Raw genomic sequence first — 13380 nt, forward strand, 5'->3', positions numbered from 1 at the left:
GACGCACTTGCGTGAGCACTGGCGGTTGAGGTCGTCTTCGTACAAGCTGTGCAATGGTGGCAGTCGATGCTAGAAACGGGAACGTCCGAAGAGAAGAATGTGCCTCCATTGGATGCAGTGGAAGTAGACGTAGGGACAGCCGACGAGTAGAAGGTACCAGGATCTACTGCTGTTGTAGTACTTGTAGTGGTAACAGTAGTCGTAGAGACGTCCGAAGAAAAGAACGCTCCTCTGTCTGAAGCAGTAGACATCGATGCAGCGACATCCGATGAGTAGAATACACCAGAATCGACTGCAGTCGAAGTGGTAACAGAAGACGAAGTCATCGTACCTGAAGAAGCAGTTCCTTGCGCAGGGTTAGGCCAAGTAAAAGCTGCCATAGTATTGTTTTGTGACATGTTGGATGTTGGACGAGGAATGTTGATGATTCTGTCTTGTTACGTCTGGTCGTAGTTGGGATGAACGAGGACCTGGGAAGATTGCGGAAGATCATTTGTAAACAGTAGCTCTAATCGCGGTGTCCGTACAGATCCCGCACCATATGGTGATTATCACTGGATATTAGGCCTGTGAGCTCACAGTGTTGGGTTCGATGACGCTGAGCGCTAGTCACATTAACGGCGACATTCTAAAAGGCATACTCCAACACATTGTAGGCTCTCGGATTTCTGCAATTGTAAAGGCTCAGCATAGCTGGCGCACAATGCCCGAAGAAGTAGAGTCTAGAGTCTGTTCCTCCCCTACTCCAAGTATTAGCACACTGCTAAGAAAGCACACGAACATAGTAGCAACCTTCTCATACCTAAGCGCAGATCAACTTCAGACATGGCGTCTCCGTACACCGTTCCTTACTCTAGTGGCCTCACTCTTGCGGCTACTAACACCACCGATGCTTCGTCACTACAGAACAATATGACCTCCGTCTATCCCAGGCCCCTACACCCACCAAACACTTCAAGCGCCGAATACCGTATCTGGCTCGGCTTTTTCATCTTCGGTACCATTTCCGCTGCGATGATGGTCATAATGATGCTCTGGCTGTGTGCGTTATCATCTGGGGTCGGTCGTTTGGCTCGTAGAAAGCGAGAGGAGAAAGAAGAGCAGAAAAGCTTAGCAAGTGAATATGAGATGCATGAGAGGGTTCGGGAGCCGGAACGCGCTTTCAGGAGGGGTAGACAAGATGGAGATAGAGAGACGGGAAATTAAGCTGAAAAATTCCATCATTCGATCTTGCTGTTGAGATGAAGCGTAGGATGTTGTAGTGCATGGTGTAATTCATGGATGCGACTGGTTTGTTGTACTGTGACATGTGACAAGCACTCGGTTGAGACATTCCGTTGCTCCGAGTGACGTCGTTGTGAAGGTGCAGTATAACGTCGCCTTTTCCCAAGTGAATGTCAGTCGTGAGGCTTCCAGAGTATCGGCAGTCCATGATTTAGCGTTAACCGAGGGTGCATGAGAATGCAGGGCTATTGCGGGTGGGATGCCATGACGGAGGCGGAATGGACCGGTTTGGCGCACGAAGACATCCCGCGGCCGGTGGAGCTTTCTTTTTCTGTATCCGAGCTTTGCGCAACCCTCCCGCCGCGACCACCCACCTCGACGACCTGCTACCACCACCGTGTAGCTCCAATTGGGTCGTGACAACATTGAAATACCCTCACCATGTTGGCTGCTCGCTCCTTCGCCGCCCCTGCGCGGCAATGCATGCGCCAGGCTACCCGCGCACGATGGGCGCCCGCGCTGTCCCAGGTGAGCTCCCGCGGGACACTCGATTCTTGCGCCTCAAGACAATGGGTGTATAGGAAGAGAAAAATAGGCTTGAACTCTACTAACACATGTAGAAGTCCGCCCGCACTTACGCCTCCGAGGTCGCCAAGTTCCACGGACAGAAGGGCAGCGACGGCAAGTACTCCGTCACTCTAATCGAGGGTGATGGTATCGGCCCCGAGATTGCGCAGTCGGTCAAGGACATCTACTCGGCCGCCAACGTCCCAATCAAGTGGGAGTCGGTCGACGTGACCCCGCGCCTGAACGAGGACGGCAAGACGGTCATCCCCGACGAGTCCATCGCCAGCGTCAAGAAGAACTTGGTCGCCCTCAAGGGCCCCCTCGCGACGCCCATCGGCAAGGGCCACGTCTCGCTCAACCTTACTCTCCGCCGTACCTTCAACCTCTTCGCCAACGTCCGCCCCTGCAGATCCATCGCCGGCTACAAGACGCCCTACGACGACGTCGACACTGTCCTGATCCGCGAGAACACCGAGGGAGAATACTCTGGCATCGAGCACATTGTCGTAGATGGCGTTGTTCAGAGCATCAAGCTCATCACCCGCGAGGCCTCTGAGCGCGTCCTGCGATACGCCTTCCAGCACGCCCGCGACATTGGCAGGAAGAAGGTCCGCGCTGTGCACAAGGCCACCATCATGAAAATGTCCGACGGTCTTTTCCTCAGCACCGCCCGCGAAATCTCCAAGGAGTTCCCCGACATTGAGTTTGACGCCGAGTTGCTGGACAACACCTGCCTGAAGATGGTTACCGACCCTGTTCCCTACAACGACAAGGTCCTCGTCATGCCCAACTTGTACGGAGACATTCTCTCCGACATGTGCGCTGGTCTCATCGGTGGTCTTGGTCTTACTCCCTCCGGCAACATCGGTGACAACTGCTCCATTTTCGAGGCTGTCCACGGTTCCGCGCCTGACATTGCTGGCAAGCAGCTCGCTAACCCCACTGCGCTTCTTCTCAGCTCCATCATGATGCTGCGACACATGGGTCTCACCCAGGAGGCCGCCAACATTGAGCAGGCCATCTTCAAGGTCCTTGCTGAGGGCAAGGTAAGCAGCCGATACTCTTCTTGGATACGATCAATGCTAACAATGTTACAGACCATCACCGGTGACCTTGGTGGCAAGGCCAAGACCTTCGAGTACGCCGACGCCGTCATCAAGGCCCTGAAGTAGACTAGGTTATGGATTTGACGAGCATTGAACGACCGAATGGTAGCGATTGCATACTGCGGATATGTATTAGGCCTTGTACTATAGCTGCCATCTAGCTAGATATACCTCTTGAACTTTGCACGTTATGATCGATTCACTATTGCCGGAACTTACGTGAAGTACTAGAAACGGTCATCTTAATATGTTCTTTGATATCAGCGCCGCCTGAGCTCGTAGTGACATTAGATGTGTGACAATGATGCGGTCTTGCAGAAGAATAGCAGCACCTCCAACGTCCAACGGCAACGCGGGCAAGTATTGCCGAGCAACATCGCGTTACCTTGACCAAGACCCCATCACAACCCCAATCTCCCAATGCCACCCAAACCTCCCATCCGGCTTCCTGCGAACCCTCCTACTGCACCGAAAGCGTTCGCGAAGCCCTCACTACCGGTTCGACCCGCAAATCCAGCCCCGCGCACTCCGCATCCATCAAAGCCCACCCCAGCAACACCATCTCGCACCGCTCCCCCACCACCACCACCCCGATGGCATGAAACCGCACGCGCTCGCACAGGCGGCCGCTACCTAAAATGGGGCACCAACGGCATCGTAGCCATCTGCGCGCTCCTCTGGATCCGCGACCACTTCATTGAGATACAGCATGTGCGTGGCTCCTCCATGGCACCGACCCTCAGTCCGGACGCACACGAGACAGGTCGGGAAGATTATGTCATTGTGCGACCGTATCAGGAGCGGAGAGATGGCAAAAAACGGAATGTAAAAGGAGAGAAGGGTGAAGAGGGGAAGGATGGCGCTATCTTCTGGGGCGTAAAACGAGGCGACGTAGTAACGTTCTGGAAACCGCACAAACCGGGGGAAATGGGGATAAAACGCGTTGTGGCTGTGGAAGGGGATACCGTATATCCTACACGGGGTTACGCGCTTGACCCACAGTCCTTCCAAAACAGACTGAAGGGTGTACCAGACGGATTACCTGATCACGACGAGGACAGCGTTGTGGGTAGAGATGGGGAGGAGGTGGGTAAGGTTGTTGTGCCGTATGGACATGTGTGGATTGAAGGGGATAATTGGCGGAAGAGTCTTGATAGCAATGATTTTGGGCCGATTAGTAAGGCGTTGATACAGGGGAAGGCGGTGAGGGTTTGGAGGGACTGGTTGGGGCTGAGGGAGGTGGGGGATGAGAGGGTGAGGGGGGAGAGGGGGTGCAGGAGTAGGGTTGTTGAGGGGAGGAGTGAGGTTCCTGCGGTGTTTTTGGATGGGTGATCGTGAGGGAGCATGGGATGAAATGATACCCAGTAATGATGGGAAGACTGTTGCGGTAGTGGTAGGTTTGTACATGTATATCTACCCCATTCAGTCCCTCTTGAAAAGCGTCTCAATCTCCTTACAAACCGCATCGGTCACACCCTTCGTATTCTCACTCCCACCAAGATCCTTCGTCTTAACCCCCCTCTCCGTGACATTCTCAATTGCCTTCATTAACCCATCCGCCGCCTTCTCCTCGCCGACCCACCGTACCATCTCCGCCGCACTCCAGAACGCACCCACGGGATTCGCAATGCCCTTGCCCGCGATATCCGGCGCAGACCCATGGATAGGCTCAAACATACTTGGGTTCTTCCTCGTAGGATCGAGATTCGACGACGGCGCAATGCCAATCGAGCCACTGAGTGCAGCCGCAAGATCAGACAAGATATCCGCGTGTAGATTTGTCGCAACGATAGTGTCGAGCGAGGAGGGATTCAATGTCATGCGCACAGTCATGGCATCTACGAGCATCTTGTCTATCTCCACGTCCTCGTACTCTTTTGCGACTTCGTAGAAGACTTTGTCCCAGAGGACCATACCGTGACGCTGCGCGTTGCTCTTGGTCACCATGGTGAGCTTCTTGCGTGGTCGTGAGCGCGCGGTCTCGAATGCATAGCGCATCACGCGCTCGATGCCGACGCGAGTGAAGATGCTGACTTCGGTGGCGATGGTGTGCGGGCTGTCTTCATGAGATGTGCCGCCTTGGCCGGAGTACTCGCCCTCGCTGTTCTCGCGGATGATCATCCAGTCGAGATCGCCGGGTTTACAGTTTGATAGAGGGGAAGTGGTGCCAGGGAGGATGCGTGTAGGTCGGACATTGACGTATTGGTTCAGCGACTTGCGGATCGGCAAGATGAGGGACCAGAGCGATATATGGTCTGGCACGTTGGGCCAGCCGACGGCACCGAAGTAGATTGCATCATAGGCTTTCAGTTGCTCGAGACCGTCTGGTGGCATGTACCATCCTCGCTCGAGATAGTTCTTGCTGCTCCAGTCAAAAGTTGTGAAGTCGAATTCGAAGCCGCCGATGGTTTTGCTTAAGACGTTGAGGACTTGGACCGCGGCTTCTGTTATGTCGACACCGATGCCGTCGCCGGGGATGCAGGCTATACGGTGTATGTTGGTTACTGAGTGGATATGCGATGGCATCTTAGTGGTTGTGGCTGCTGTAGGTTCGGAGATATGTTCAAGCAAGGGTCAGAAGGTCCGATTGATAGAGATCGGGATGGCGATATATTACCCTGCAGGTGCTGGTGTTCTCTCGCGATCTGACGACGACAGCAGGCTCATGATGTCTTATACCGTAGGCAGGTCACGACTACCGGACATTCTTTCCCCGCGCAGGACATACTTCCTCCGGACATAGTTCTGCGTCCCGACGTCGCTCCCCAAGACAGATGCAGCGCCCATGTGCGCCGTGAGCTAGCCGCTCGCAGTTCCCCTCTCGAGACCCTGTGCGTCGCGCCTTCCCCGCGCTAGCTCACTGCAGCCGCATGCCCCACCAAAGCCACGCGTGTCGAACGCACCAGAGCTCACCGCTTGGGCCGAGACCACCTTTGCCATAACAAACGTCTCTCTGCCTTTCTCGCATCTGAACCTCAATTGCTTTTTCCAGCACTACAACAAAACACCACATACTACCCCACAATGGCTGCTGCGTACCCTCCCGGCGGAACCTTCTTCGAGACGGTCAAGAAGAGCTTCGTGGACGTGCCTGTCGATGAGTCCAAGGACAATGCTATCTCGACGAATGAGTTCCTAGAGGCGGCGGAGAGCACGACTACCCTGTTCGATGTCTTGGGCTCGGTGGCGTTCAAGCCTGTCAAGAATGACATGAGCGGCAACATCAAGGTGAGAGCTTTAATTGATGCTGCAGGAACAGCTGTACTAATGCGAGGCAGAAAATCCGCGACAGACAGCTCGCAGCACCCGCCCAGTCAGAGTCACTTCAGGAACTCGCCCTGAACGAGCTCAAGGAGAAGAAGCACACCGCCACCGAGGGTCTCGTATGGCTGAACCGGTAAGTCATGCCCTTCAAACCCCAACGTCATGTCACTAACTTCTGTACAGTGGCCTCGACTTCACTGCCCAAGCCCTCCGCCACAACATCTCGAACCCCTCCAAGGAGCTCGCCGACTCCTTCCGCGATGCCTACGGCAACACACTCAAGCCCCACCACTCCTTCATGGTTAAGCCCATCTTCAGTGCTGCCATGAGCGCTACACCCTACCGCAAGGACTTCTACGGAAAGTTGGGCGATGACGAGAGCAAGGTACAGGCTGAGCTCGAGAAGTGGCTTGCGGCGTTGGAGAAGCTGGTCGCTATCCTGAACACATTCTTGGCGAAGAAGGAGGCCAAGTGGTAGACGGAGAAAACTGAGCGAATATCCATGGATAGGTACTGGCATGTTCTACGCTATGAATGATGAATACGATCAGCTATACAATGCTGTACGATACAAGTTCTATGTCTTGTGGCCGTGACCTTTGAGCCTTCCCTTCTCATTCCACTCTCCTACTTCCTCCTCTCAAACACAAACAGCGCCTCGTCCTTGCCCGCAAAACTCGGCAGCGGCATCTTCAGCACCAACTCAAATTGCTTAAGATTCCTCTCTACCCACTCATCAACGACCGCATCCTGAAACCCCGTAAACCCATTCCCGTTCTGCGTCCCCGCAACCACGATCCTGTCTCCCGCGAACGCCTTAAGCAGTGGGCCCGTGAAACCCCCTGTCGCCTGCGGATACACCAGTAGCAATACGCACCCCTTCCCGCCATCATGCCGTTTAAGATACTCCTTCCCATCCATAATAATCGTATCTTTAATCCACGTCACCCTATACTCACTAACCTGATTATCAATAGCCCGCACATCAAGTCCCTTCTCCGTACCAATATGCGAAACAGGGAAGTTGCGGAGCATATACGTCCAATACCCATTTCCACTCCCCACATCCAAAATAGGCAAAACATCTTCCTTTGCCGGCCGCGCCGGCTGAGCCAGTTTAGCCAAAACATGCAAAGCGGCGTAAGACGGGACGACGCAGCCGAAGTGGTGGTAGAAGATTGGGAGGATGTGATGCGAGATCCGGGTGTTTGTTGTTGAGGGTAAAGGACCTGCCCATTCTAGTTCTTCGCAGGAGTAGGCCCATAGATCTAGGTAGGGGTTTTTGTGTTGGCGGGGGGACTTTTTGGGGTCTCTTTTCGCGGGGAGCAGGGTTTGGGGGGAGTTGTTGAGGAAGCGGGTTGTTAGGTGGTTTCCTATGCGTTTGCGGAGGGTGTCGGCTTTTGCGGATTTGGTGAAGTTGTTTAGGGCTGTGGGGAGGTTGTTTTGCGGGGAGAAGAGGGTGGTGTAGGCTTGGGTTTCTTCTGGCGTTGGGAACTGGGGCGGATCGAAGGCTTTTCCGGAGTCATCGTGGTACCATCCATGGAGACCGTGGGCTCTCTTCGCTTCGATGGCTCTTTGGGTTGCGTGGAGGGTTGTTTCGGCTTGGGCGCGGTAGATGTATTTGTCGGTTGGGGGGATGCCGAAGGATTCTCCTATACATTGTGCTAACGGCTTGTTGCTGTGGGTTGGAGAGTATTCTTTCTCTGTCCAGGCCTCGAAGAATGCATCGGGATTGAAGTTGGTCAATGCCATGTTGGTGGTTCACGGGTAGATGCCGATCCGCGATTATGTTTGCAAACCTGCACAACCACCAGTACAGTTGGTAATCCACGATTCCAACTCTTCCTCGTGCCGGTGCGTCAACTCAGAACAGTAGTAAGTAAACAACGCGCGAATCGCAATAGTTTGGTCGTAGTGCTGTGATCGGACATGTTCCGCAACGCCTTCGGCAAGCGTCCAATGAGGGCTAGCTGAGAAAGAAGCAGGGGTGATTCCGTCATCCATCGGTAATCCGCCTGGTCAGCAAGCGTCTTCTCTCTTCCCCACAAGAGGCTGTTACTAACCTGCCCGTGCCTTAGTCACTCATTGCAAATGCGATGCGCGAAGTCAATGAAGCTTCGACATGATGCGCGAACTAACTCTCCCCCTACTGTCAGCTATAAAGGCGCCTCGACGCTTTCGATGCCAGGATTCTTCCTTTCGTGATGACAGACACACCCGGTGAACATCGCTCTACTACAACAGATACTTCGTATTCGACAACCACAAAGACACTTACTGTAGTCGTTGGTCTTTTCGCAATCATCCTGGCTTTCTCAAGCACGTTCCGCAGTATCTGGTTTCCTGCTGTTGTTACCAAACCCGCCACACGCGCCATGTCGACCGCAGGCCCAGCATCAATGAACATCACCAAGCGCGGTTGGTCGCAACGTGGACATGCCGACCATGACTGGCTATACACATACCACACTTTCTCCTTCGCCTCGTACTATGACCCCAGACACGAGAGCTTCGGCCCTCTGAGGGTCATCAACGAAGACAGAGTAAAGGCCGGCACCGGTTTCGGTACGTACACCCCGTCCCATATACACGTCTACTCCTTTCTAACACTACCAAACAGGAACGCACAGCCACGCCGAATTCCTCATCTTCAGCTACATCGTCAACGGCGTCCTCGAACACAAAGACAGCATGGGCAACCTCGAAAACCTCAAGCGCGGCGAAGTCCAATTCACCTCCGCCGGCACGGGCATCCGCCACTCGGAATACAACCGCAACACCGACTCCGAAGTCCACTTCCTCCAGATCTGGGCCAAGCCCAACAAGCGCGGTCTGAAGCCGCATTACGAGACGAAGAAGTTCACCGACGAGGAGAAGACGGATAAGCTGGTTAGGATAATGGAGTCTACGGATAGATTGGAGAAGAGCAAAGGTGCTATTGGGCTGCAGGCTGATCTTAGTATGGATGCGTCGATTTTGAGCCCCGGCAAGAAGGTTGTTCATGAGCTGGTTGCTGAGGGGCCGAGGAAGCTGTTTGCTCATGTTGTCATGGGTGGACGGTCGCAGCCGAAGCAGGGTGGGGCGCAGATCAAGATTGGGGATCAGGTGTTTGGGGAGGGCGATGGCGCGTATGTTGAGGGTGTGAGCGGGCCTGGTAAGATTGAGATTGAGAGTGTGGGTGAGAAACCTGCGGAATTCTTGCTGTTTGATATGGGTCCTCAGGATGTGTAGATAGGTGTGGGATCATTTTAGCGACTGACATATACTTATAGTAATACAAGTTGTAATCCCAAGTAACATTTTGGGTGCATGTCAGCACGCTGCCGTCCATCCAAAGTATTCTGCATCCGACATCTCGACCACGGGGAGGCCATATATCACAACTTTCAATTTCTCCCGGATCTCATAGAGTACGTTTCTATTTCGCCAGCCGAAGATATCTGGTGGATTAAAACTCGCCAGTGGGGCTGCGGGTAGCTTAACGACGCTGCAGGTGGCGGCGACCATGTATATGCCAACACTTATAGCATGTGCTCCAATTGACTGTGGTGCACACACCAAAGCCGAAAAGTCCATGGCAATGCGGCGGGGCTTGAGCTTCCTCATTTTTCGTGTAAATTAGAAGTTTCACTAGAAGGAAAGCGGGATAGGGGAGAAGTAAATCCAACGTCGATGATCTCTACTAATCGTTTCGTAGGTTGATTGTCTCATGGCCAACACTGGTAAAGCATTTTCTTTCTTAGAGACTGTGCGATAAGTCAGCCTCCAGTTCGATGGCAGATCAAACGCCAAAGACGTGGTTTCGCACATGCGATACCAACGCATCGGCGTGACCCTCTGACCACGAACTCATTGCCAGCGCGCATACCCACCACGCTTTGACACGCAAACACTAAGTATCTCATCATCTCTCGATTCAGTGCCCCGCATCCGACCACCTCACCGGTGTCGTCGCTGTATAATCCGGCTCGATCAACACACGCTGTGTCAACGAAGCGTCACTGCCAATCGACTCGCTTTCGTCATCAGCGTAATACCCCGATGAGCTTTCCGAAGGCGTTCTCCTGAGACCAGGTCTTCTGTCTCGTGCAAGAACGATGCCACAGCCATAAATCGCACAGCATAGTGCTGCGGTGAGGATACCAACTAGGACGCCTAGCGCGAAGTAGGGAAGGCATGGGGGCATGTTTGGAGGGTATTGGTTTGGGTTTTGGATTATACCTGTCATGATCTGTGGTCGGTTGAGTGGATGGATGGGGGTTGTTTTATGATTGATTAGAGCTATTGGAGAAGCTAATGTAGCGTAGTAGCAGGGCGCTATATATACATATTCTGGCTTGTCCTTCGTATCATGTGGGTACGTCAGCTTGCCAGATGGGTATATTACGCGCATATAACTCCTCCCCCCGGCGTTTGTTTCCCTTATCAGCTTTGCTTCAACGACCTCAAGGCTTTTTGTCCCATAAGTCTTCTAGTATATCTCCAGGTCTCCTTTTCGTCTTGTTCACCTTGTCATTCGCAAAAGGGTTTCCACAGTCATATCTCAATTCACTGTGCGATACTTGCGCTTTCTCCCCCTTACTGGTAACGTCTACTCCGTGACAGAGGCTCGGAGACACTTCGTAATGGGACGACGAATCGCTAGTGTCTGATCGGACACTGTATCTAGAGCTCGATGGATACGCCGGTCCTGGTATAGTAAGGCGTTGCGCGTCGCTATGCGATGGTGGCTGAGCTTCTTCCTGTGTAGATGTGGCTTGAGGCATAGTAGGTATAGTGCGCAGGGCATGCTCCTCATCTCTTTTACTAGATCGATGGTGGAGGGATAAGAGTAGCCGGAAGGTGAATATGATCTGGATGAGGAGGACAAGGAGGATAACTAGGCAGATTACTGCGATACTTTCGATCTCCATGTCGCAGTTGATGGAGGATGAGCGATGGGCATGGTGTTCAGACGAAGGAATGAATGAGAGATGTATCTATCGTGAGCACACGTACGCGCGACGCGTTGTTATGATGATATTGACAGCAGAATAGCCAACGCAAGATGACGCGTCTCGAAAAGAAGTCTACCTAGGTATTCCAAATCAAGATCTGAATCGCACAATGGCTTCTCAAGCGGATAGTGTTAATCACTCCGCCATGTCCCCCAACTCCACAATTTCCTTGCTTTCCTTCTCTTAGAGCCATCACTTCTCACTGCACACATCCGTTACACACAAGTCCCAACCACCTCACCCTTCGTATCAGAAACTACCGTAACCACCAACACCATTACTAAGCGTAATACACCACCCCCGGATGCGCATTCTCAGCCGTCTGCGTCGGTCTCGGCCGCGTCGTTCTATAATCGTAGTATAAGTCTGACTGGGGATCTGTTTTCTTGGGTCCAGCATGGTAGTTGCACGTTCTGATCTTCATGCGTCGGAGCCACTCTTTGAAGAGAATCCAGCGCCAGATGAGGGGGGTTGGGGAGGTGGGCATATCGGGTGAGTGAGACTTTACTGCTGAGTTGTGGCAACGCGAGCTTGAGAGGTTTTTGGTCGGTGCAAAAGATGTGGGGAAGACGTTGTCGCGAAAGACATGCAAAGAAGTAGAAAGTATAACAGAATTAGTGAATTCATTAGTAGCTGACACTTATCGTCACGGCTGGCTGGGTGCCCATGTCACTCATCACGCACTTCACGTCGCGAGGACGCCCACGTTCATGTTCATGAAGTAGAATAGAAGAAGAGAGTGACGAATAGGCATTCAGTTACAGGTACACAACCAACTAGCTTTTTCGGTGGCATCATTGATAGCTTGAATACCCGTGTTACATGGTACACTTGATCGTGTTTTTCCTTCCAACGAGCTGATCGTATGGCATTTTGCGCATAGCCGCGGATGCGAAATGGGCGCGTATCCATTGCACGATGGTTGTCCTCAGCTGCGCACTGGCATAGGCTCCTTAACGATGATAAAGATCAGATAAGATACGAACGGAACGGCGAGGCAAAGGCCGAACAGCATGAGGATTTCGTATAACTGATTCATTACAGGCGCGAATAATGGTCTGGGTTGGCTTGATCGAGATACGCTTACGCGTTAGGTATTTAGTACGATGTATGGGGTTTTGCGGAAAGAACAGAAGACAAGGCTGGTTTCCAACGATATAAGCACCAAGGTCGTCCATTCCACCATCACCACTGCCAGCGTATCGCCCCTTCCTAGTGTCGCAAAGCGCTAGCCACGTCATTATCTCAAAAATCATTATCCTCGTCTCCATCTCTATCTTTTCCCAGGCCACCGCTCACCCAACACATAGCTGTACCGCCCCCTCTTCTCAATCCGCGCATCCTCATCACACAATTCCCCTTCATCGAACCGCTCATACCGCGGTAAAGCCGAGACTTCACTACTTCTCCTCGTCACTGCTCGTGATGGCCTCTGCAACCTCATCGCACCGTCTTCCAGCCCAACTCTTGTCGACCCTTGCACCAAATCGGCGAATTCGTGCTCACCATCTCGCTGGACCCGTCGTTGATGCATTTTCATGCAGACTTTGTAAATGATGCGAAGGACGATCAGACCCGCGCCGATGATAACCATAACCCATAGTGCTTTGGCGTTGGGCCATGTGAAGTCGGAGGCTGAGGCATCGTAGTTGCTGTCTGGGGTTGTCATGGCTGTGGCGATGAAGGAGGTAGTATACACGAGTTCCTAGAAGACATCGTGAATGACAAAAGGGCATATTGCACTTGAAGAAAGGTAAAGACAGTTTGAAGATATCCGAACAGCAAGCTGCTTCGCTGGCGAGAGACCGGAAGCCGTGCTGGCAAACGCGCAAACGCAGTTTAAGCGTGAGGAACGACACCTAGCGAAATTGTCGTGACAACATCTTCTCGTTTCTCGTTTCGAGAAGCAAACACCATCACCTAGTTTTGCCGCACAATGCATCTAGTCATATCGAGTTTATGTCTCGCTATACTAAATCAATCCTTCTTCTCATCGGCATCCGGCTGATCCTCGTCGTGATAGTCATTGATTCTCGGTCCCTCAGGTCCTTCAGGCGATTCGTCCACTTCGCGGAATGCATCTACGAAATCGATTCGCGCGAGGACGATGTCTAAATAGAGGGAGAGAGCAAGAAATCCCGCGATCAGCCAGGTAGAAGTATCCGTCATGGTCAAGTCAAAGACAGTGTATTGATATGAGTTTTGACAAATCTTTCCGAAAG

At 52.7% G+C, this 13380-nt stretch overlaps 5 protein-coding genes across 5 annotated transcripts; 3 read left to right on the plus strand and 2 right to left on the minus strand.

The window, feature by feature from the left end:
• Nucleotides 1-1665: 1665 nt before the first annotated feature.
• IDH2 (NAD-dependent isocitrate dehydrogenase) lies at nt 1666-2963 on the plus strand (the record flags this gene model as incomplete). The annotated part of the gene is made up of 3 exons (XM_049329426.1): nt 1666-1752; nt 1845-2837; nt 2889-2963. 3 exons carry the CDS (start codon nt 1666-1668, stop codon nt 2961-2963), a joined length of 1155 nt encoding a protein of 384 aa, XP_049191105.1.
• A 1356-nt stretch (nt 2964-4319) lies between these two features.
• On the minus strand, nt 4320-5423 carry J4E83_002481 (uncharacterized protein; the record flags this gene model as incomplete). Its single annotated transcript, XM_049329427.1, has 1 exon — nt 4320-5423. The coding sequence occupies one exon, from the start codon at nt 5421-5423 to the stop codon at nt 4320-4322; it is 1104 nt and encodes a 367-aa protein (XP_049191106.1).
• A 498-nt stretch (nt 5424-5921) lies between these two features.
• Nucleotides 5922-6639, plus strand: J4E83_002482 (uncharacterized protein; the record flags this gene model as incomplete). Its single annotated transcript, XM_049329428.1, has 3 exons — nt 5922-6125; nt 6176-6294; nt 6345-6639. The coding sequence occupies 3 exons, from the start codon at nt 5922-5924 to the stop codon at nt 6637-6639; spliced, it is 618 nt and encodes a 205-aa protein (XP_049191107.1).
• Nucleotides 6640-6788: 149 nt separating this feature from the next.
• On the minus strand, nt 6789-7913 carry J4E83_002483 (uncharacterized protein; the record flags this gene model as incomplete). Its single annotated transcript, XM_049329429.1, has 1 exon — nt 6789-7913. The coding sequence occupies one exon, from the start codon at nt 7911-7913 to the stop codon at nt 6789-6791; it is 1125 nt and encodes a 374-aa protein (XP_049191108.1).
• A 623-nt stretch (nt 7914-8536) lies between these two features.
• J4E83_002484 (uncharacterized protein) lies at nt 8537-9392 on the plus strand (the record flags this gene model as incomplete). Its single annotated transcript, XM_049329430.1, has 2 exons — nt 8537-8726; nt 8782-9392. 2 exons carry the CDS (start codon nt 8537-8539, stop codon nt 9390-9392), a joined length of 801 nt encoding a protein of 266 aa, XP_049191109.1.
• Between the last annotated feature and the right edge of the window lie 3988 nt (nt 9393-13380).

The sequence above is a fragment of the Alternaria metachromatica genome (genome assembly GCF_023757995.1).
Source record: "Alternaria metachromatica strain BMP 0045 chromosome Unknown scaffold_4, whole genome shotgun sequence".
Lineage (NCBI taxonomy): Eukaryota > Fungi > Ascomycota > Dothideomycetes > Pleosporales > Pleosporaceae > Alternaria > Alternaria metachromatica.